Source organism: Doryrhamphus excisus, linkage group LG1 (genome assembly GCF_037039965.1).
Source record: "Doryrhamphus excisus strain RoL-2023G ecotype Guam linkage group LG1, RoL_Dexc_Guam_v1.1, whole genome shotgun sequence".
In the NCBI taxonomy this organism is placed as follows: domain Eukaryota; kingdom Metazoa; phylum Chordata; class Actinopteri; order Syngnathiformes; family Syngnathidae; genus Doryrhamphus; species Doryrhamphus excisus.
Genome location: NC_136357.1, coordinates 11979257 through 12004400, shown reverse-complemented (window position 1 = coordinate 12004400; position 25144 = coordinate 11979257). Strand labels below are relative to the sequence as shown.

The following is a 25144-nucleotide window of genomic DNA, read 5'->3' as shown; positions in this document are numbered from 1 at the left end:
CCCTTGCTGGAGCCATGCATCGGCATTGTGGGTCCTGGGTACACCCACGCCATGTCAAGAGAGAACATCATGATCTCCTCCTCTGCACCTGCTAGGTGCAGAAACCGTTCTCTGTGAGGTCATCTGAATCAGTTCCGAGCATTCAGTTCAATTTTGGCTTTGTGGTGTAGTGGTTCGACCCCAAGATGCCGAGAGAAGGACCCAAAATGCTAGTAAAATGCTAATTTTATTAGTAATGCTTGTTGGGCAGGCGCAGGATTCCAACAACGAGCTGTCATAGACAACGTAAGGAGCGTGCAAACTAAATAGAAGCATTAACAGAAATTATGGAGAAAAAACTGAAGTACTATCAAAATAAGAGCATGAAACAGGCACATAGACAAAATAGTGGAAAATCAACTGACACACACACACTGAAACACAAGAGCATGACATAAAAATAACTAATAAACTATTAAAATCAGCTTACATGAATCACTTATTTGTTGTTATATTGCTGACAGCAATATAGTAATACATGCAATTAGTTTATTTTTTTATCGATAATTCAGCAAAAATATTACAATTTCTACAAAGTTTCAAAAATGTGGAGCTACAGGCTTTTTGTTGGACAGCAATGATGGTATTTTGTACATAATATTTATATATTTAATGTATTATATACATGTATGTACAATATATGTATACACAATATATATAGATATACTATCTTTATATAGATTTAGTATATACGTATACTGCAAATATTTTTTATATGAATGACTAAAGATTTAAAAGTCCACACAATTATCATGAAAACACCTCATGTTAATTGTGATCATGTTAATTATGGGAATTATTTTGTTTGCAATTATGTTAATATTTTCTCTCATGTTCCCTCCCTTTTCATCTCCACATGTAGAGGTCGTCTAAGGTGGATGCTGCTCACTCCTTTTTAGCATCCACTTTGTTTTTTAATGTCGCAGACAGCGGAGAATACAAAAAAAGACACTTTAAATGTGTAATTAGGTTGGATGCATTAGCCTTTAGTGGATTGCTCTTTTCGAAGCAATTTGCCCCAAACGGCATGTCCTCAAGGCCAAATTGTGGCTAACAATCATTAAACCGAGCGAATGAGAATGCCAAAAAAAAAAACAAAGCACCATACACATAAGAAAAGATACAAGTTTTAAAAAATTATTTATAATATGATACAAGAATATTCTGTGCAATTATGGGCTGTGAAACCTGTACATTATGAACATTATTGCGACCTGAAAGCAGAACGTGGCAGTTTGAAGCAGCCACGACAAAAAACTTGACACACCAGCTGCGCTATAACACAAATGGTTTTCCACTAGAAATACAAAGGCTGTATAGTTAAAAGACTACATATTTATATCATAATATAAAGTGCAAGAGGAATGAGCACTACAGTGAAAAGGCCCGAAGTGCTCTGTGACTTGAGTGTAAACCACCACTGATCATTGTATGGCAAAATTGGCTACAGACCCCGGGGAGATTTTATATACTGAACATTATGCTAACTCATGAAAGTGTTACCAATCTGTGCAATAATATGAAAAATATCATCCACTTGTGAGAAATGTCCGTGTAAAATCCCCTTTGATACAATTATAAATAGACATGTGTCTCTATAATGAAGCATAGCACCACAGGCGAATTTCATAGGAAATAAAAATGAGGAATACAAGGTTTTTTTTTTTTGCATTGAAGAATATAGTAAGAAAATATATGCACTGTTAGTGACTACATGGCATGCTCTGTTTATAGTTCACCATTATCTCCTTCCCGGTGCATACAGTATCTATAAAAGGTCGGAGGTTACAAAAAAGCAAGGTGAAGTCAGCATCACAGTTGAGTGTCAAGAATACAGGAGAGCAGAAAGAGGCATCAAGCGGCACGTATCCATGCCAAACAGCCTGGCATGAATTCTTTTTAAGGCTGCTGGGAACCCTGTTGGAACATGACGTGACATTAGTATACACACACACTTGAACAATGATGCGTTGGAGTCCATGGGCTGCTTACCGAGTTTGTTCTTTTACGTTTCCAGCAGTCTGGATTGAGGCGCTTCTGCTCCTCAGCCAGAGCCTTGGCCTCCATGGTGTATATCCTTCTCTCCTCGCTCTTCATCTTCTTCCACTTGTCACCCAGGATGACACTAATGGCTCTTGAGAGAAAAAAAAGGTCAGTGAGACTTGAGAGGTGTGTTATGAAGCGTAACCGGTGATCGCTGGTGCTTGTAATGTGCACTCAGGCAAACACAATGAGCGTAAATAGAAAATGCATGGTGAGTCTGAACATCTACGTGTTTTCATCTGACAAATCTTAAGTAGCTTTGATCAAAGGTAGAATCACTCAGAATGGAAAAAAACAGCCACACGCCACTTGCGGACGCTCGAAACACAAAGGTAGGTTGGATGGCAAGATCTATAGTGTGCGTTTAACACTTATTGTGCACTTCCAATACTGCCTTACACACCGCCACTTCTTATATTACATGTAATTACACTCCTAGTAGCGATACCATAGTTTGTAATCTGGCTGCTCTGCCTTGTGACACCCCTAATAATGACAATTAAGCAGAATAATATAAAATCCGGGTGGAACGGCGGTCGTGTGGTTAGCACGCAGACCTCACAGCTAGGAGACCAGGGTTCAATTCCACCCTCGGCCATCTCTGTGTGGAGTTTGCATGTTCTCCCCATGCATGCGTGGGTTTTCTCCAGGTACTCCGGTTTCCTCCCACATTCCAAAAACATGCTAGGTTAATTGGTGACTCCAAATTGTCCATAGGTATGAATGTGAGTGTGAATGGTTGTTTGTCTATATGTGCCCTGTGATTGGCTGGCGACCAGTCCAGGGTGTACCCCGCCTCTTGCCCGAAGACAGCTGGGAAAGGCTCCAGCACCCCCCGTGACCCTCGTGAGGAAAAAGCGGTAGAAAAAGGAATGAATGAATGAATGAATGAATGAATGAATATAAAATCCATCCATCCATTTTGTATGCCGCTTATCCTCACTAGGGTCGTAGCTAAGAAAAATTGTGTCTCCAAATATTGTGACTTTTTTTCTCAGTTTTATCCCAGAAAATGTCAAACATGTTTGTGTGTTTTGGATGAAAACTAAATAATAAAAATGAGTGGGGATGCAGACTTCTTGTTTGACGTGTGATGTAACTAATAATATTATATGTAGAGTTGTCCAATATTTACTTTTTTGCTCAAAACCCATCTGGCGATATTGTCCAACTCTCAATTTCCAATGCCGATATATGTACAGTGAAGAAAATAAGTATTTGAACACCCTGCTATTTTGCTATTTCTCCCACTTAGAAATCATGGAGGGGTCTGAAATTTTCATCGTAGGTGCATGTCCACTGTGAGAGAGATAAACTAAAAAGAAAAATCCAGAAATCACAATGCATGATTTTTTAACAATTTATTTGTGTGATACAGCTGCTAATAAGTATTTGAACACCTGAGAAAATGAATGTTAATATTTGGTACAGTAGCCTTTGTTTGCTATTACAGAGGTCAAACGTTTCCTGTAGTTTTTCACCAGGTTTGCACACACTGCAGGAGGGATCTTGGCCCACTCCTCCACACAGATCTTCTCTAGATCAGTCAGGTTTCTGGGCTGTCGCTGAGAAACACGGAGTTTGAGCTCCCTCCAAAGATTTTCGATTGGGTTCAGGTCTGGAGACTGGCTGGGCCATGCTAGAACCTTGATATGCTTCTTACGGAGCCACTCCTTGGTTTTCCTGGCTGTGTGCTTCGGGTCGTTGTCGTGTTGGAAGACCCAGCCACGACCCATCTTCAATGCTCTGACAGAGGGAAGGAGGTTGTTCCCCAAAATCTCACAATACACGGCCCCAGTCATCCTCTCTTTAATGCAGTGCACTCGTCCTGTCCCATGTGCAGAAAAACACCCCCAAAGCATGATGCTACCACCCCCATGCTTCACAGTAGGGATGGTGTTCTTCGGATTGTACTCTTCATTCTTCTTCCTCCAAACACGCTTATTGGAATTATGACCAAAAAGTTCTATTTTGGTCTCATCTGACCATAAAACTTTCTCCCATGACTCCTCTGTATCATCCAAATGGTCATATGCAAACTTAAGACGGGCCTTGACATGTGCTGGTTTAAGCAGGGGAACCTTTCGTGCCATGCATGATTTCACATCATGACGTCTTAGTGTATTACCTACAGTAACCTTGGAAACGGTGGTCCCAGCTCTTTTCAGGTCATTGACCAAGTCCTGTCGTGTAGTTCTGGGCTGATTCCTCACCTTTCTTAGAATCATTGAGACCCCACGAGGTGATATCTTGCATGGGGCTCCACTCCGATTGAGATTGACCGTCATGTTTAGCTTCTTCCATTTTCTAATGATAGCTCCAACAGTGGACCTTTTTTCACCAAGCTGCTTGGTAATTGCTCCGTAGCCCTTTCCAGCCTTGTGGAGGTGTACAATTTTGTCTCTGGTGTCTTTGGACAGCTCTTTGGTCTTCGCCATGTTACAAGTTAAAGTCTTACTGATTGTATGGGGTGGACAGGTGTCTTTATGCAGCTAACGACCTCAAACAGGTGCATCTGATTCAGGATGATACATGGAGTGCAGGTGGACTTCTAATGGGCAGACTAACAGGTCTTTCAGGGTCAGAATTCTAGATGATACACAGGTGTTCAAATACTTATTTGCAGCTGTATCACACAAATAAATTGTTAAAAAATCATGCATTGTGATTTCTGGATTTTTCTTTTTAGTTTATCTCTCTCACAGTGGACATGCACCTACGATGAAAATTTCAGACCCCTCCATGATTTCTAAGTGGGAGAAATAGCAAAATAGCAGGGTGTTCAAATACTTATTTTCTTCACTGTAACATAACGCATGTCCTGTGTTGAAATGAACACATATGTGTTGCATACAGAATTTTCTAAATATCGATTTTCATGATTGGGGAAAAATCTGATACCGATATCAAATTTTGATACTGATATCGGGCCAAACTTCCCTAATTATATATTCATACATTTTCTATAAATATCCCAGTTGAAGTTGGCTGAGAGGTAAACCCTGGACTGGTCGCCAGTCAATTGTAGGTCACATATAGACAAAAAAATGGATCCCACTATGGATAATTTAGAGTCCGGAGGAGGCCGGAGTACCCGGAGAAAACCCACGCACAATATTCCACATGATGTTAAATTATTATACTGGTAAATTGTGATAATCTCCAGTACATGCGCCAGAATTAATAAATCAAGATTTAAAGGTCTATTCATTCATAGATTACATTAAATTGAGTATTGCCTAAAAACCTCAACCAAAACAGCATTTAGAAAAAAAATGTCTGTCCAATGAAAATGTATTTACCAGCTGTGTAATACTGTTCACCAATCGAAAGCCTAAAAAAATTAGCAACCGAGCAATTAAAACAATGCATCAAGTGGAGGATGTGAATACAAATTAATTAGTAGTAGAAGTACCTGTTGTCTTTCCCAGGATACATCTGCGTGTACTCCACTCGGTATTTCTTGGCAAAAAGCATGAAGGCATTCATTGGACGCTTGCATTTTGTAGGTGTGGCACCGCCGGCGCTCCCTGAGGCATGGCTCCTGCCCGACTTCCCACCTGACGACTGCAAGGAGCTGTAGCGCTCCAGTTTGTCGCAGTCCGGGCTGATGGCACCCCCGCTGGACAGGGAAGTCCTGCGCTGACGGGCCATGCTGCTGAGGACGTACACGGCGGAGGAATCCAGCGGGGTAAAGTCGTAACTGCAATGGAAAAAACACAAATTCTCACAATTGTCGTTTATGTAAGATTCGATACAGGCGTCACGGTTCTATATGCATGTGGATCCTCCACCATCCTCAGATCTGGTGTTTGGAACCGCTTTGGATTTAATGTCAAGTATAACCCTGACGGCACGGGCATAATGGACAAAAAAAAAAAACAGTACGTCACACAATGCTAAACTTTCAGAGTTTCAGAACCTGCTACATCCACTTGAGCCCAGTTACAAGATTCCTTCATGCACCTATTCATTCACCAATACTGTTGTTTTTGTTTTTAAGTGGGCCTTTCATTGAAGTTATTTTTGTTTTCACATGCAGCTAAGTACTAGTAGCACACCAGCAGATGTGTGAGAGGGGTAGCTCCATTAGAGATTACATTTAAGGACCTGTTTTTTGTTTAATCTGCTGCTGAATGTACCAGATGATGTGTATGGTATAGCTTTGAATTTGTAATTATTTATTTCTTTGGAATATCTACTCTGCTGCTAAGAATGCACCACAATTACAATAAAATGCTAATTAAAAAGGGCAAAGTCATTTATTTTTTGCATTGAACCAAACCATGAATTCTGTGTATTGTTGCACAACATTTTAGGTATTCATTAAATATGATTAATGTTATTGTGCTTGTGGTTTGCATGGAACACAAAATATCATACAGTGTATAGACGTACCTTCTAAATGTATCAAAAACGACCGAATCGTCACATTTAATTGCATCTGGGTGGTTTGGTGGCAGGCATGTGTCGCCTAGCTGCATCTCATAGCAAGGGATACCATGATGCACCACGGTAAGGCTCGGATAAAAGGAGGACCACCCTGAGAACACACACGGCAAGAAAAATAAGGAAGGTTTGTGCATGACGCCATTTTTTTCATTGAAGGAGTTACGTCCAAACCTTTATTTCTGACAAAAAAGGGGTGATCCAGTCTGCATTCAGCTGTTAACAGGCCATCATAGGGGGAGCCGGGGTCAAAGGTCAGTTTCAGAACCGCCTGGCCGAATGACAGAGTCTCTTCATGGCTTATCAACTTCAACCCCTCTGAACCAAATCTCTAAAAATGTGGAAAAAGATAAATCAAGAGATGCAAATCAAACATCATAGTCTGTAGATTGCTGCCATCTTGTGGCCGTTCACTAATACAAAAACATCTAAACTAAAGTCGTCAACTACCTTGAGTGAGGAGGAGGTGGAGGACGGCATCATACTCTCATCATCTGAATCTTCATCGGAATCCCCCAGTTCGTCAGCCTCCTGCCACTCAACATTTGGACCACGATGGAAGCGAAGACGAGTTCCTATATTGGGGCACATGCACCATCATTTAAGTCACAGGACAGTTGAACGGCAAATTGTTAAAACTTTTGACATAATTCTCAGGGTCCCACAGTAAAGTATCGGAAGTGTGTTGTCCAAAATTTTGCCTTGATGCTGGAATTTACACCGTTTAAAAGTACTTTTCACAAGTCCTACTGCAGTAGTGCTTACACTTTTTCAGCCTGCAAGCTACTTTTAAATTGATCAAGTCCCAAATACCTCTTGTATATTTACCAGGGTGTGAAAAAGTGCTCAGATCATCAAACAAATTTAAATATTAGTCAATGACAACACAACTAAACACAAAATACATGTTTTAAATATTTTTTTTTATTATTAAGGGAGAAAAAATCCATACCTACATGGCCCTGTATGAAAAAGGGCTTGCCCACTAAACCTAATAACTGGTTGGGCCGCTGTGGAGGAATTTTGGCCACTCATCTTTGCTGAATGTTTATAATTCATCCACAGTGCAGGGTTTTTAAGGTCATGCCACAGCATCTCATAGGATACAGGTCAGACCCAACATCCACCAGTATGAGCCTGGAGTTTGGTTTTCAGAGGGAAGATTTATACGTCTATACGTTTGTTGTTACGTTTATTCGTAACAACACTATCATAAGTATGGGCTAACAATGCAGTCGCATTTCAACTGCAACATCATGCTATGCTATTTACTTACAGATACCGACACACATAAACACGCTCATAGGCCATGTTACTCCTAAAACATGACTACAAAGTTGATTTTGAATAATGTGGGACTTTTTTAGACTGCTAATAAAACATATTGAACATTTTAGTTGAAGACATCCTTGTACCAACCTTTGAGGAAGCAGTGCCAGGCTGTGGAGGGCCACGAGTGAGACCAGGCCATGTCTTCATCGTCGGAAAAGGACGAGGACATGGAGAAAACTCCAGACTCTGACTCGCTACTGGCCTGTTGGTACATACCAAAAGTAAAGACAAATGAAAGCTTTCGGCGACATGATGGATATAGAGCGGGGTATCCAAAAGTGTACTACATAACCGCTTTTTCTGTTTGCCTGTGCTAATCACGCTGATATTAACTACTAAGAAACAAACAAAAAGTGTCATACATTAACACAATGGCTGTTTATAGTATATAGCTTATGATGATTTTGACCTATTCTGTATGTAGCCTTGTACAACCCCGAGTTAGATAAACATAAGCACATGAGTGGATGAAGCTTTACCCTGACACGTCTGCGCTCCCTGAGGTGACCTCTAGAGGGGTTGGGTGCGCTGCTGGCTAAAGGAGGACGGGCATAGGAATGTAAACTGTTGCTGTTGCCAAAAATGTGGACTGGAGATGATCTGGAAATAAAAAGAAAAAACAGGCATGAAATTGAACATGGTATGGTAAATGAAATGATATATATTGGTTAATATACAGGTCAGTACAGGTCATTTTTTTTCCTTTTAATTGTGGTAATTGTTTTAATTCTGTAAAGCACTTTGTGTTGCATGTCTTTGCAGTGCTATAGAAATAAAGTTGATTCGATTATGTAAATAGAACATTGTTGCCGTTTTTTGGAGGTTTTTTTCAAGGCTTTATAGTCGAAATAGGTGTGTACCATTACATAACTAGGGGTGTGATACTGCTATTCTGTGTGTATGCTACCGGACTTGCCTCCACCCACTGACAAAGAGACTGAAATTTATGCAGTGATGTGCAGCTATAGCTGCGGCTGCAGTGATTTATGCATTTTTATTTATCGTGTGACTAATTAATTTCTTATTGTCGTAGTGTCCACAAGACAGTTTCTTTTTCTGAAACAGAAATCATGAACATTGGTCTGTAGTCCGTAAGTTCTTGTAGCTTATCAGATCATGCAGGCACCATCATACATAAAGTTGTGAGTGTGTCTTAACATGACGAACATGAACCTCTTATGTGGTGCATCTTTCAGCAGTGGGCTCTGAGGACTGGTGGCAATGTTTGCCAGCTCGGCAAGCCAGTTGGTGTTGGTCTCCTGGTGAGACACTCCGGCTCCAACCTGGAGCAACAGCCCCGGGGACCTCTGATCCTCTTCCACCGCCTGAAGCTCTGGCATGTCATCTGCGGAGATGGCAACAGTAATTGAGTGGCATGGAAACTTTCGCTTTTTATGTGACTTATTTTACCATAATCCATGTGGCAGCTGGGTGAGGAGGGCAGGTCTTCATTACACTTGAGGGGGTCGTACATCTCATCCATATTCTTTGTGGCTTGTGTGGTGATTACTCTATACTTGGTTACACACACTCCATTGTCATCGCCTGCCAAGTTAGCTGGTTGTAGTCAAAACAAACACACAAAATTAGAGACCATGAGACAACTTTTCCCGCATGACTGTATTTATTTGTTTGTGAAATCTAACTCTTCTATTCTTGACCCACTGCACACAAAACAGTGAAAATGTGTTAAAACTTGAACCCCTAAACCACAGTATGGAAAGCAGGAAGTGAACAAATGTAACAGTTACTGATTGTAAAAGTACCAGATTGAGGGGTAGGATTTAATAAGCTTTGCTTCTTCCTACTCCTTTTGGACATGTGGAACTGTGAACTGATTATGGGATGTACTCAATTGTAATCTGATGCATGTTCAAATGAAATAAAACTATTACCATTACCATTAATGGCGCTGTAATTAAACACCCAATTTTGATCCCATAAGTCAGATAACTTGACATTTCTCACACAACTCTACCAAACATCCACTGTAATGTTTGGGTGTTTAGCCAAATCACCACACAATTTGGTACACACTGGGGAGGGGCGGCTACTATTGGCCTTTAAATCATTGACCATCTGTCCAATGTTTATACAACATTGAGGGTATCTGTATTACATGAGGGGGTCAAAACTAATGTGATTTTAGTGTAATACAAGGCTTGCTACACTTTTACAGCAATAATGATCACTTTTTATGGATACTAACAGAGAAATTGTGGCGCGATTGTAGTTTACAGTACAGTAAAACTAATCATCATAATGGGAGCTGTTTCTGTTATTTTGGTTAACTTTGCGACAACATGAGGGGGGGGAAATATGACCAGTGCCATTTGACGCCACTGAAAACATCAATAACAACTCGTGTTCTTTTAATACTTAGGAAAGCGCTAAATGTCAGGGATGTCCAAAGGACAGCCCGGGGCCATTTGCAGCCCATCATTTTTATTGACCTGCAGTACATTGTAGAATTAAAAAAAACAAATTCTAAAAATTTGGGAGATCAGGAAGACCTGCGTTCGAATCTCCGCTTGGCATCTCTGTGTGGAGTGTCCACCCCCTCCTCAGGTTAGGACAAGTGTGATGCATTATGTTTCATGTGAATACAAATATGTATTCATATTTATGCATGAATATCTCTCTGAGAGAGTTAATATTATCTTTGCAAAGGCAAAAAATGTTGATTCATTTTTTGTATTGACATTGCTTTGTGTAAGTGTATCTACAAAGGTATCTACAAAATCTGTAAAATCTGATTAAAGTGATATGTGACATATTTAACAAATATTTTATTAAGTTGCAGTAATCCAATAAAAACACCATGCAACACCTTCTTTTCGAGCCACTCAAACGCAAGTCTGTGGGTTTCTTCATTGTCTTGGTTTTCATTCCATTACTTATTTAGTGTTTAGACATCTAGCGATTAAAATTACATTGAACGCGTTAAACAAATATTTTATTCAGTTACAGTGTCTCAGTAAATATCATGCAATCCTTTGTCTTCTCCATTAACGCTACAAAGCCCAACCTTGGCTCTGGTCACGTGACCCTCTGCGTGTAGGCCTTGTTTATAAACTTCTACGGACTCCGCGCATGCGCATGTGAGCTCATTCATTCTCAACTGCGCAGCTTTTAAGCAAAAGTGGCGTTGAAAATACATTGTTGTGCAAATTTTCGATATTACATAACCATGAATAAAATGGTTCGCTTTTAAAACAACTGTTTGTCACGTTCAGGGATAAAAATTTAATTGGACTTGAATGCTGTCGACCGTCAACTCTATCCACCTTGTTGTGTTCTAACGCGCGATTAACTGCACCAGGACGACGCTAATTCACCCAAAACATAAATTTATCGTCGAAAGTAATGCTGTGTAAATGTAATATTTGTCGCCCCTCGTCGAACATCAGCAATGTCCTCGGCTCAATCTTTTCCAGGCTTTCACTGTAAACAAAAGAATGTCAACAAGTTGAGGCATGACGCAACCTCTCCGTCCTGTTCGAAATGAATGACATCGATCACCGTGGTCATCTTCAAAGCACACTGACACACACATTAAACACGGTGGGAAGAGAATTATAATCGATTGGACGACTTTTATTGCCAAATTGAACTGGTGTCAGATTATGTTTAGCAGCAAAACAACAGGCGCCACAAACGAAAAAAAACATAACCGAACCATTCGACGGTAAATAACCGCTTGACAACCCCATCAAAACATCTCAGTGGGTGTACAAACACGATGTCTACACATTTCCCACGCTAAAAATCACTTTCAAAATGTATCTCTTCTGGGGAAAAAAGTATTACAAAACACTCACTTACCAGACCTGTCGCCATCGAGAAACTCTCTGGCATTCACTCGAGGGGCTGGGAGGGAAGGTTCTCAAAGGACGCTTTCTATTGGATAGTGACAATGTCAATAAGACCAATGAAGACATTATATTGGCTATTGCTTTTGAGAAAAACATGAAGGGCGGGGCAGAGTTTGTTGATCGTCGTCTCATTGGATAAAAGTCCACGCCTGTTACCACCCAGGAACAGCTGATTGGCAATAACATGAACAATGCATTGTTATTTTCTTTATCTGTGCAACATGGGAATTACATGTTACTGCTGACACAAGTAGTGCATAATACTGTAATACATAGAGTACAATATATAATTATTATTAACTCCTCATAATAAGTATTATTAGTATGGTATTATTAACTCCACATACTGACATGCTAAGTTTGTACAACCTCCATATCAGTATGTGGTGTAAAATTATGGAACTGATTGAGCAGTCTAAGAAAAAGTACAAGCGATTGTTTGTTTTTTGTGTGTTTACCAGGTATATGGAAGAAAGCTAAATGCTGAGAACCACAGCGCATAATTGAACAAAAACCACAGTGTCTGATACCATTTATCCTAAATCCATTCATTTATTATTATTCAATAAAAATCAGGGTGTCAGGGATGTACTGTGTAGGTGCTGTGTACTGTGTTAGTTTTGCTTACTTTGCTTGTTAGCTAGCAGCCTTACTAGTTCAACTACATTTCTCGGTTGAGTGATCGTAACATTGCTGCTTTACACATCAAATGTCTTGTCAGTAATGAAGGGATTTTACTGATCAATCATTGCCTACACAGAAGCTACACTTCATTGCATTTCTATATTATTATTATTATACATACTACATTAATATATGCAGCAGACTTTCTGCTGCTTGGAGTGGTAACCATGGGAATGACAGACGCTCCTTCACATGACATTCCGTACCAGTCCTGCTGCAGCAGTAAAGTTGACAGAGAAGAGAGAGAAGTGTAGAGCGACTTCATGTTGTCAATGTTGACAATGCCTGAATGAAAGTTGGAGGTGCAACAACTGAAGATTAAAGGGGACCTATTATATGATTTTACCACTTGTTTGACCTGTAAATGTAGTTAGAATGTTGTATTCTTGTGTTAAACAATGTCAACGTTTCAGAAGTCAGCCCTAAAAGAAGTTTGGGCTGGCTCAAAATGGAGTGGTTAAACTGTTCATTTGTGATGTCACAGAGGGACAGATTTCCTTATATGGTTCAATCACAGCAGTGTAGGCCTGGAGGGGGGTCATGGGTGGATACATTAAAACGGACAGTTTGGGCAGGAAGTACAAATCAAAGGAAATACAGATTAGTGCAGATTCTGCCAAAGCTAAAACGTTTTTAATCAAAATTGAGTGGAAGCTGCCTTGCTAGGTTGTGCTTAAACATAATAGGAATGAACTACTGTGTCATTGTGGCATAAATAGTTAAGTACACAGCTGCAAGTTTATCACAGTAAAAGTATCACAGTGTATTTGTAATACAGGCACGTCAAATTACCCAGACTCCTTTTTAAAAAAAGTTAATGATTCAATAAATAAATAAACAGGCAAAGATTTCAACCACCCCAGTGGTACACCAAAAGTTATCCCCCGGGCCCCAGGGTTCAGTACTGGGACCAAAGCTGTTCAATCCATGCACAAACAACATCTGCATAGCCACGGAAGACCTGAAGTTAATATTATTTGCAGATGATGCAGCTGCCTTGTACTCGGGGTGAAATGAACAGGAGTTAATGAAAATGATCACAAGAGACATGAACAAATGTAATTCAAAGCCAGACTATCCTTGAACTTAAGGAAAACCAAAATAGATGGCAAAATGTGCTGGAAATCACACATTAACCCTCCTGTTATGTTCATTTGTCAGTAACAGCAAAGATGTCAATTTGGTCAATTTGCCGGTGCATGTTTGATGTGTTAGTGCAGTTGTGATGTGTTATATATCACTATATTGACATTTACTATGGTACATTATGTCATTATTTGGTCATATTGTCTCGTACTTCAGTATGTGATACTGATTACAAAAAAATAAATAAATTATATCAAAAAGGCAGGAAATGAACAAATGTAACAGTTACTGATTGTAAAAGTACCAGATGGAGGGATATGATTTATGTCATCATATTGTGCTTTGTGCAAATGAATTTCGCACATTTTGCAGCTTATCTTGACATCATCAGATGACCTGCAGACCTCTTTCTCATCCTTTTCCCTCCTGCAGCAACCTAGAAACAAGAGGACTGTGATGACATTACTATGGTGTCTTTTTTCCTGGATTTCATTCACTGTGGCTGCAGCGGCTGGGGTCCTGGGCTGGAGTTGGCTCCACTGGATGTGCGGTGTCACAAGCACCCATTTATGACACACTGCAGTCAGGAAAGATCTCAATCAAGATGACAAATGCATTGTAAGGTGATCGATCATGTTATGAAAGATGACCAATGTCCAGCGACGTCATTCGCTTGGTGCTGTAGGACCCTGTCACTTTGTCCAAACTGATTACATTAATTAAGGCAAGCAGAATATGTTATAATGGGTAAATTTGACCATTAACTTAAAAGGAGGCATATGCATATACAATGTAAAGCGGCAAGAAATATCCTAATATTGACTAAAGCAACACTTATGGATCAACAATCACTCTATCCTTTTCACTGTTCTCTGGTGTTACCATATCTGACTTCCCTCCGCACAATAAGGGGAAACCACTGATTGTTGCTCCAAAAAAAGATCAGTCAAGATAATCCATAATATGGATTATACAGAACACACAAATCCCTTCTTCATAAAATGTCAAATATTAAAATTCACAAATTTGGTACAATTCAAGCCTGTCAAAACAAATAGGCTATCCAATAACTTATGCATGTTGAATTGTGGTAGTGTAAACGTGATGTTCTTGAACGTAGCCTTGTTAAACTTAACTGAACAAAATTCATTCATTCATTCATTTTCTACCGCTTTTCCTCACAAGGGTCGCGGGGGTGCTGGAGCCTATCCCAGCTGTCTTTGGTACACCCTGGACTGGTCGCCAGCCAGTCACAGGGCACACATAGACAAACAACCATTCACACTCACATTCATACCTATGGACAATTTGGAGTCACCAATTAACCTAGCATGTTTTTGGAATGTGGGAGGAAACCGGAGTACCCGGAGAAAACCCAAGCATGCACGGCGAGAACATGCAAACTCCACACAGAGATGGCCGAGGGTGGAACTGAACCTTGGCTACCTAGCTGTGAGGTCTGTGCGCTAACCACTCGACCGCCGTGCCGCCACTGAACAAAATGTTACCATTTATTTATTTTTTCTTGATATATGTTATACTTTATTTAATGACATGAATATGAACAGGAATGAATTTGACTGCATGTTAAATACAAAAGTGTTTATTGACATGAAAAATGAAACATACAGTAACTTACTATGGACTAGTATAATGACTTTGCCAAAAAAAAAAAAAAAAAAATACCAGCGCTACCTACACAAGGGAGTGTAAAATCATGATTTTCAAATTGGATTGAAGATTGTTTTTTTGTTGTAGCATTAAACCACAAAGACCTATTAATCGTTCATTGTATTTCATGGTGTAGTTTCCTCTTGAAAATCAACATTATTCCCAAAAAACAGTTGGCAGAGGTAGATTTCCATAATCATTAAATAAGCTTCAGTGACACAAGATGCTTTTATTTTGCACATAAATCCATGAAATATCAGCATATGTGTCAGAAAATGTCCAAGACTGTTGTGTTGATGCCATTGTTCAATGTGAGGGGCCTTGTGCACTGTGAGTGCTCGCCCCAGGGGCCAAACAATCAGATCCTGCTTTGCTCAGAGCACAAGCGGAGACATTTTCTGCAGAGAATGACAACACAAATGCTCACAATGCTCTTTGCTTATGACCGTTCCTAGCTGAGAAGAACATTGCTGAGCTGCAGCAACCTCCCAACATCCGACCTGCCTCTTTTCGAACCTGTTTTGAAGACATCAAGCTAGCCGTGTGGTAGATTCCGGAAGAACCCTTCCAGTAGTGCATGAAAAGTGGCACACAAAAAAAGTCTGACCAAGTGTGTTAGACTCCAGAGGGATAACTTCGAATCGGAAAAATTTGTAGTGTTGATGTTTTGTGACACCAGTCCTGGAACTTTTCTGACACATGTGGAACATTGCTTATAATGACCATAGTGGGGCAACTTAATGACTCGGAGCTGATCCTAAATACTGACTTCAAATTGTACAACACTGTGTTTGTATGGTCTTAAAAAACGATCCGCTATCTGGCTGAAGTTTTTTTTGCAAAAAGCATAGTAGTAGGCAAACAGCCACACGCACGTTTAACACAGAAATGTATGGATGTAAAAAAATGTTGCGGTACCTGCATGTCTACATTCTCTGTGACAACGACAGTGTGAGGGACGTTCTTCAAACACAGAAATTGAGAAATAGTCCCCCCACGTCCAGTATTTTACCTCATGTTTTTATCGAGTGCCGGGGCGTGTGTTCAATACACAAACAAATGTCTACACGTAGGGACACGCAAATGGGAGGATGCTAATGGAAAAACGAGCTTCAAGCAACTTTGGCGTATGTTACTTTACTTCAAACACTCTGCGGCAAACTGTTAAGTCTCATCATGATCATCTTGTAAGAAAAGCTGTGTTAAATGGCTATGTCGCGGGAGGGGGGACAACAAGTGGTGGTCCTTCTTCATGCAAATTGCTGCTCAATCTCAGTGCTACTTCCAAACAGGGTCAGCAGTTGCTCCTCATAGTTTGCAATGTTCCTTTTCATGATATCCATGCATGGGCCCAGCAGCCGCTCAAAGGCTTGAACATCCATCACTGGAAAACACAACAATCCAAGACAAGACATGTACGAGAAAGTCATACAACTGCCATTATTCATCATAAAGGCAAATACAAAGTGTTTTAATCCGATATAAAACACTCAGAATGTCAATAATATACAATTATAATGGAAACACTTCACTTGAACACCCTGCCCTGAGGTTGTTTAATGTTGTTTAAGCTTCATTTTGTGCCACACGCCAACTCAACAAACATTAAAAGGTACTGCATTTTTTAAATTATATTTAGTCATTAACCAGGGTTAACTTTCTTTTTTACACTTGCGTGACAAGTAACAATATTAAAAGCAAGATTTTCACGAGTGGTTAACTCATTTTTACACTGCATTATGGATATTAGCCTCTTTCGTTAAATATTCATTTTGAAATTCAGGATAAATGATATCAGAGAATATAGTTTTCATTAAATAATAATAAATGAATTCAGGATAAATGATATCAGACATTGGTTTTAATTAAATAATAATGAATGAATGATAAAGGATATCAGACACTGCTTTTCATTAAATAATACACAGATTAATTCTAGTTAAATGACAACTTTCTGCCTCTTCCATATATCAAAAATAAAATTTCTGCACATAAATGTCACATATATATATGATACTCAATTAATATCAGGGTTTAAAATTCAGGAATTTCACAGTATTATGTTTGTTTTTATTTTTTTATTCCATTTTATGAACACCCGGAATTTACCCCAGAAAACATTTATTTGTACATTATAGTACTTTAACATTAGTTGTTAGTTTTTTAAATTGGTTATTGTGAGGCTTGTTGCGTCCATTTCCACGGAAAAACGACAGTATTTGTATCAGTATACTTATACAGTTGATCTAATAACATTAATGCCATTATACAGTATATACATTTTATATTTTAATGGAATGAGGTGTGCTACAACATTACAGTGAAGCCATTTCAAGCGTACCGTTTTAGAAGCTAAAACAATTAACGCTCACGATATATGGTCCAACACTTACCCAAGCATTTGACACTTCCCACAGCGTAGGCGGAAGCAGCTCTGGGCTTGTTCGTGACAAGCGCCAGTTCCCCGAAATACTGGCCTCTGGAGCATGTAGCGATTTCCACTTCCTCTTCATCCGGCTCATTTTTCATCTGTAAAAAAGGAAACACACACACACACACACATGCACACACACACACACACACTATTGTATAAGACACCAACCAAGTCACTGTGTGAGTAAAACGTCAGTAACTCTTACCCTGCTCCTCTTTATGGTGATCCTAACATGGCCAGATTCCACAATGTAGAAACAATCTGCCAATTCTCCCTGTTATTTAAGCCAAGTCATATTTTAAAATCTACTCTATAGTATACATTTCTTTAAGTATACTGTATGTCACCTGTGCAATAATCTGCTGCGAGTCATAGTAGACTTTGGTGGATATGACATCCACGACCTTCATTCTCTCTGAGAGCTGTAGATGAAGAAAAAGACAAGATTGACAATAGCTTGATGTGTCATTGCATACCGCGGGCTCAAATAATACTGACCTCCAGTGATGTAAGCAAGGGTAGTGTTTCAATGAACGCCTCGTACAGCTTCCTCTTCTTGGCGTTGTTTTTGACGATGATCCTCCTGAACGTCAAACGATCCTGTGAGAGGGAAAACATGCTTCAGTCATATTTATAACTTTCATTCATTCATTGATTTTCTACTGCTTGTCCTCACAAGGGTCGGTGGGTGCTGGAGCCTATTCCAGCTTTCTCTGGGCAAGAGGCGGTGTACACTAGTCGCCAGCCAATCACAGGTCACATACAGACAAACAACCATTCACACTCACACCTATGGACAATTTGGAGTCGCCAATTAACCTAGCATGTTTTTGGAATGTGGGAGGAAACCGGAATACCCGGAGAAAACCCATGCATGCACGGGGAGAAAATACAAATACAAACTCCACATAGAGATGGCCGAAGGGGAATCAAACTCGGGTCTCCGAGCTGTGTGGCCTGCGTACACTCAACAGTACAGCCCATATTTATAACTTCATTCATTCATTCATTTTCTACCGCTTTTTCCTCACGAGGGTCGCGGGGGTGCTGGAGCCTATCCCAGCTGTCTTCAGGCAAGAGGCGGGGTACACCCTGGACTGGTCGCCAGCCAATCACAGGGCACATATAGACAAACAACCATTCGCACTCACATTCATACCTATGGACAATTTGAAGTCACCAATTAGCCTAGCATGTTTTTAGAATGTGGGAGGAAACCGGAGTACCCGGAGAAAACCCACGCATGCACGGGGAGAACATGCAAACTCCACACAGAGATGGCCGAGGGTGGAATTGAACCCTGGTTATTTATAACTTTCTCCATATAATATTTTTGTGTTTGTATGTTTGCATACAACTTCCTGTCTGGAGTTTATATATAATGTATGATGATAAACAACTACAATGTATCCCACAAGGCATAATTAAATCACATATCATCATTACATTGACATGTACTCCGGTTTCCTCCCACATTCCAAAAACATGCTAGGTTAATTGGTGACTCCAAATTGTCCATAGGTATGAATGTGAGTGTGAATGGTTGTTTGTCTATATGTGCCCTGTGATTGGCTGGCGACCAGTCCAGGGTGTACCCCGCCTCTTGCCCTAAGACAGCTGGGATAGGTCGCACACCCGAGTGAGGATAAGCAGCATAATGAATGGATCTTTTTCTTGATGGTGGACTTACGAGGCACCACAGGGCTCCAGGCAAGGTGGCGATGATGGTGGCAGCCCTCGGAGTGTTGTACATCAGCGCCAATTCCCCAAAGCTGCCTCGGTTGTCGTAGCAGCCCACCAGCTTCTCTGCTCCGTCCACATTGACAAAAATGCTGAAGGTCCCACTGAAACGAGTACAGAAAGGTGATAAATTGATTAGTGGAGTGTACATGTAGTTGATGATATTTTCAAATGCAATACCGTGAATAAGATCACCTTTCAATAACATAGAAGTTGTCCCCATCATCATCTTGGTCAATTATGTGTTCTCCATCTGTGCAGAACTTCTCAAACATGGCATCCAACACCTGAGACATCTCTTCCTGTGTGGATCAACACAACATTAAAGAGTTAGGCTGTTGTTTTAGATGGCAGTATCATTTACAATAACTCATACATGACGCATTGTAATTGCTTACGCACAGGATCCAAATTCTTGAATAGAAGAATGTCCCTGCACGCTTCCTGTAGTCTCTGCCTTTGCTCATCTGTTTTGGGGTAGGTGACCTGCACATTCACGTTGTATTATTTTAATGCAGCAGTGTCAAAGCGAAAGCGTGAGAAAGCCGAGCAATCATGCATGTCAAAATGTTTTACGTTGTGCAATTTTTTGGGTACTGTGGGTGGAATTTGGACAAATGACTGTTGTTGCCAGGCAGAGGTTTCACTCCACTGCATCTTAACGACTGTCGTTTGCACCACCAAAGAGTGAAACCAGTCTTGGTTGGGGATGAACCTCAACCTCAGTTTAGAGCTGTCCTATCTAATGTTTGAGCATGAAATATAAAGCCTGCTTGGATGAGAGGCAAAAGGTCTTGTAACAGTCCAGTTGTGCCACACATTTAAGGCAAAGTTGCAGCACTCAGGACAAACACAACTGTGATGTGGCCCACAGTTTGATCTCCCTGCTTCAATAGGGCCAAAAAAAACAAACAAACAGCAATTCATATGCAAAAATGTAAACAAAATATGTGTTGTTACACATGTGGATGAACAGGAAAAAAAAACAAAAATGTATATAGATATTAACAAATAAACACAGTAAAATAAATACTAAAGTAGATTTTTTTAAACAGCAAAGAAAACAGAAAAAATAATTAAATTTAATGAAACAATAAAATAAAAAAAAATGTTTGATGACAGCACATGACATTATATATATATATATATATATTTTTTTTCAATTTTTTCTCTGAAAAGAGATTTTGGCTTAGAATTCACACCAGATGCTGTTCCTGATGCAACCCTGGATGGGAATCAAAGCTGTGACCTCTGTCATGCAAAGCAGACGCCATCACCAGGGATATCGTACAATTCAACTTTATTCATTCATTCATTCATTCATTCATTTTCTACCGCTTTTTCTTCACGAGGGTCGCGGGGGGTGTTGGAGCCTATCCCAGCTGTCTTCGGGCGAGAGGCGGGGTACACCCTGAACTGGTCGCCAGCCAATCACAGGGCACATATAGACAAACAACCATTCACACTCACATTCATACCTATGGACAATTTGGAGTCACCAATTAACCTAGCATGTTCTTGGAATGTGGGAGGAAACCGGAGTACCCGGAGAAAACCCACGCATGCACGGGGAGAACATGCAAACTCCACACAGAGATGGCCGAGGGTGGAATTGAACCCTGGTCTCCTAGCTGTGAGGTCTGCGCGCTAACCACTTGCCCGCTGTGCCGCCCAATTCAACTTTAATTAATTAAAAATAAAAATAAATACAAAAGGCCATATTTTGAGTGAGGTAGTTTACTACTGCAGTCAAATGTCGTCACATTAATAAGACTAAAATAAAATATAAAAATATAAAATATTCCTATTTATAGCATAGAAAAGCATTGCATATTGAAGCATGCTTACCCTTGGCTCTTTATCCTCCTCATCTTCATCAGGGTTGAAGGCTTCAGCACACACTGTAACACAAAAAGCAGCATGTCAGTCACCGACATGACAAGACTCCAAGTTCAGCTAAAACACTTTCACTTTCATCCATCCTGAAGACAAATTCTTAGCCTAGCTTTTCCACCAATTCATTATCTAAACAACAAGACAGAGACAAAGTAGAAATACAATAGGTCATGTGCTTTGGACAGTGAGCAAAGACAGACGGAAAAAGACTGATATGATGATGTCAAATATCATTTATATGTATATAATAATAATAATGCTGACACAGTCCAGGCAGCAACACTGAAACTCACCTGATGCTCGCCTGATGAATCTATTTATTACCGGCGCTAGAAAAAAAAAACATAAAAGCACATTAAAGTCCATCTTTATGTAGGTTATCAAGACTGAGCATGCGTTTAAAGCAACAGAAAAAGCATGTTGACCTCATTTGGAATATTCAGTCTGAATGAGGACATCTTCTTTGAAGTGTCTCCTACTTGAATTACATTTAAATAACAATAAAATAACAGTGTGCATGGAAAATTCATTAGGGACACCTGCGTAAGCCAAATACATCCTGTGCAGGAAACCTGCCTTTAGAATGATAACACTCTGATAATTGTGGTTTGCAGTGGTGTACAACTGCAGTGCATCATACTGAGATGTGTTTTTAATATTTTGATACTTTTATTTATGTGACCAAAGCATCAGGAGCAGCTTTTAGCAATATGTAGTGCATCTGCATAGGAAAAATGTTGTAGAGGGCCCCGTTAAGCTTTTCCCACTTGCCTGACCTATAAATGTTGTATTCTCATGTTAAATGATGCCAGACCTTCAGATAATGAGGTTTGCGCATTTGGAAGTGAGCCCTAAATAGTTAGGGATGGCTCTGAATGCTCAGTTTCAGAGAGTTGTTGCTAACATCCCTTATAAGGAAGCCGGGCTTCCTTATATGACATTGTATTATATGACATTCATTGTTTTGTGAATATGGAAGAACATGGCTTTCCAACGTTACTTGGTCATGTTGAAGAGTCAGAAGCGCAAGCTCTTTTTTTTCTTTTTACTTCCTTATTTTTCTCTTTTTTTCCTCTTTTCTTTCTCTTTTACCCTCTTTTTCTCTCTCTCTCTTTTCCTTCTTTTCCTTTTCTTTTTTATCAAAATGCCAATATTTAAAGAAATGCTCCAAATGTTTGATAGACACGAAATATTGTGAGAAAATACATGTCACAAACGCCAATTATGCAACTTTACAGAGTGAAAGATGTCATTTTAAAGGACTTTTTTTCATATCAAAATGCCAATGTTTAAATAAATGCTCCAAATGTTTGACAGACAGAACATATTACCTGTGGAAATTTTTTTTATATGTCAACTTTATGCTGCGGGCTGCATGGTGTAGAGTGGTTTGCGCGCAGGCCACACAGCTAGGAGACCCGAGTTGCATGTTCTCCCCATGCAATGCGTCCGGTTTCTCCCACATTCCAAAAACATGCTAGGTTAATTAGCGACTCCAAATTGTCCATAGGTATGAATGTGAGTGTGAATGGTTGTTAGTCTATATGTGCCCTGTGATTGGCTGGCTCGCCCGAAGACAGCTGGGCTAGGCTCCAGCACCCCTTGCGACCCTTGCGAGAATAAGCGGCAAAAAATGAATGAATGAATATACCGAATCAAGTCTGTCATCTCCTTCAAATAGCTTCTGTTTACTATGCTTCAACAGAGAGGTGTCACCCTGATGATGTCATCATTCCACATGAATCACGTCTGGGGTACTTTTAGCCCTCATAGACTCAATCTTTACAGTGCGCAAGCTCTAAGTGACATTTTATCAGTGTCCTAACTGTGTTTATTTTGTGCAAATAAGCGGTTGTCTGTGTAGCAATATAGAGTGTGCATACAAAAGCGGGGTGTAAATTACAAGCTCACCGATGTCTGGAGTTTTTTTTTTGGTCTACCCATGTTTTTTAAACACGGGTAGTCCTGTAAAAAAAACATATGAAGAACACAGTTCTACTACCGATGTTTTAGAAAACCTACATTGCTACTCTTTGAGTTCATACACAGTAAGTCAGAGGTCTCCAGCCAGTAGCTCCTAACCACTTTTCAATTAGCTCTCCAAATGGTTATTCATTTATTATCAACTCCTATTCTGACAAAATTAGAAATTGGGGTTCGGCAGTACTCTGGAACCCAGTAGTCATATTCCAGCTGCAATAGGTGCAGATTCTGGAAAATCTAGAAAGCTTTCTGTGCAGGTCAGTGTGTATAGCTGCTCTATAGGAATCCACAACTCAATACAAAGGGCCGGAAAATGAACATATGAGGTCCCAATTGAAACTGATTTGTAATGCATCACTTGCACAGTACAGTTCATTAGCTCAAACGCTAACATCCAAAGGCTAAAAAAACACAAACATCAGGATTATTTGAAAGAATAAAAAAAAAATAGTACTACATGAGCGACACATGCACATTGTTAGGCGATCCACTGAATGACTATTTTGACTGTATCATCTTTGATAACCAATGCATTAGGAACAGCTATATACTCTAAGAAAGGTACCTTGAAACAAATATCTCCTGACAGCTCTAATAATGGACCTCATTGGATTGTGCAAGTGTACATATTGCTACTGCCAGTGTGCATTAGATGGCTGATCTTAACCACTAACACTAAAAATATGAAAAACACAAACATTGGTGGTATTTTCATGCAAAATAATAGCATAGTTAGCTTCATTATTGCATGCAGTATGCCCTTTTCCTGCAAGCCACCATTGGGGTGCATTGTCAGCTATCGTTGCTATATGCTACTCCTCCTCTTAATGACACAAATATGATCTAAATACACCACATTTGTATATTTCACGTTCGTTTGCATTTGTTTTGCAGCTTTGTTGTTAAATATTACTAAAGAAAATGCATGCAATGGAGGCCCTCACATGCCGCAGGCCTTGCTGCAGGATGATAGGCCATCTCTGATCAAATATGAGGTCATTCTGAGGATTTGTTGGGTTTTATTTTAATGCCTCCATTATAGTGCATCCGTGGATGTGAATGCGAAGTGCAGCATCCACATCTGCTTCATTGCTACATGCATTACATCCACATCGATCGCCCCCCCAACATTCTTTGAGAACGTTGGTCTTTTACCTTCAAAATCCTCGTCGTCGTCATCGTCGTCCTCCTCGCCGTTCTCCGAGTCAATCTGCATGGCCTCGTCGAGGAAATTGACGGCTTTCCCGGCTCTGGCGTTGGAGTGTGGCTCATTGCCGAACGAGGCCCCGGTGCTCTCCCTGTCCTTGAGTCGGGTGAAGTACTGCAAGGCGAACTCGAGCAGGTCTCCGGGCTGGTTCCTCAGCACTTCCACGGTAAAGCTCTGCAACAGCTCCGTCAGTCCCTCGGGGATTTCTATACTCATTCCTGTGATCAAGTCGCTCTACGGGGCGGAGGTACCAAAGCGGCGGCGAAATTTGTGCAGAAAGAGGCGGGGGGGATGGGAGATTGGATGGTGGCTCAACAATTATTAAAATCACAACATGGAAATATGGAGGAAAAAGGAAAAGCGTTCGATGGGATGTCAGCAAGCCATCAAAGGATGCTCTTGAAAATGGCTCTTTGGTCCAAGCATCTTCTCTTGCTGCTGCTGCTGCTGATGGCTATAGAGGAAAACCCACGCATGTGACCCAGGTTACCATGGCAACCACCCATCCAATGATTGCGTAGGAACGGCAGCAGCAAAAAAACGGCACTCCCGTCACCTAACGCAAATGTATAGCTTTAGAAAACCTACAATTTATGGTAACGCGTTATAGTGTAGCCTACAAAGGGTACACTTTAAGTGGTTTTTAAATCTGTTGCGACATCCTAAAGTAGAAGCCCCTGCCCCCAATAAAATCCAATACCAAGT

The 25144-nt window shown here is 40.2% G+C and overlaps 2 protein-coding genes across 2 annotated transcripts; both read right to left on the bottom strand.

Moving 5' to 3' along the window:
• Positions 1–207: 207 nt before the first annotated feature.
• hbp1 (HMG-box transcription factor 1) lies at positions 208–11765 on the bottom strand. Its single transcript, XM_058076415.2, has 11 exons — positions 11689–11765; positions 9274–9420; positions 9037–9208; positions 8343–8463; positions 7951–8065; positions 6982–7106; positions 6706–6862; positions 6481–6625; positions 5498–5785; positions 2032–2173; positions 208–1956 (listed from the first exon to the last, which is right to left on the bottom strand). The coding sequence occupies exons 2-11, from the start codon at positions 9344–9346 to the stop codon at positions 1939–1941; spliced, it is 1356 nt and encodes a 451-aa protein (XP_057932398.2). The 5' UTR covers positions 9347–9420; positions 11689–11765; the 3' UTR covers positions 208–1938.
• Positions 11766–15095: 3330 nt separating this feature from the next.
• Positions 15096–24925, bottom strand: prkar2b (protein kinase cAMP-dependent type II regulatory subunit beta). The gene is made up of 11 exons (XM_058075596.2): positions 24388–24925; positions 21543–21578; positions 21202–21254; positions 19756–19839; positions 19549–19655; positions 19304–19457; positions 18112–18213; positions 17961–18035; positions 17819–17887; positions 17573–17708; positions 15096–16563 (listed from the first exon to the last, which is right to left on the bottom strand). Exons 1-11 carry the CDS (start codon positions 24653–24655, stop codon positions 16430–16432), a joined length of 1218 nt encoding a protein of 405 aa, XP_057931579.2. The 5' UTR covers positions 24656–24925; the 3' UTR covers positions 15096–16429.
• Positions 24926–25144: the final 219 nt, after the last annotated feature.

Bases quoted from the DNA above. Each gene is read 5' to 3' on its own strand.
- hbp1 (XM_058076415.2), bottom strand. From the start codon at position 9,346: ATGGATGAGATGTACGACCCCCTCAAGTGTAATGAAGACCTGCCCTCC. The intron at 9,209-9,273 runs GTAAAATAAGTC...CCATCTCCGCAG, and splicing joins CAGCTGCCACATGGATTATG to ATGACATGCCAGAGCTTCAG. The intron at 7,107-7,950 runs GTTGGTACAAGG...GCCCCAATATAG, and splicing joins CTGGCACTGCTTCCTCAAAG to GAACTCGTCTTCGCTTCCAT.
- prkar2b (XM_058075596.2), bottom strand. From the start codon at position 24,655: ATGAGTATAGAAATCCCCGAGGGACTGACGGAGCTGTTGCAGAGCTTT. The intron at 19,840-21,201 runs GTAAGCATGCTT...GTGAATGTGCAG, and splicing joins AGGAGGATAAAGAGCCAAGG to GTCACCTACCCCAAAACAGA. The intron at 16,564-17,572 runs GTAAGTGTTGGA...TGTGTTTTCCAG, and splicing joins GGGAAGTGTCAAATGCTTGG to TGATGGATGTTCAAGCCTTT.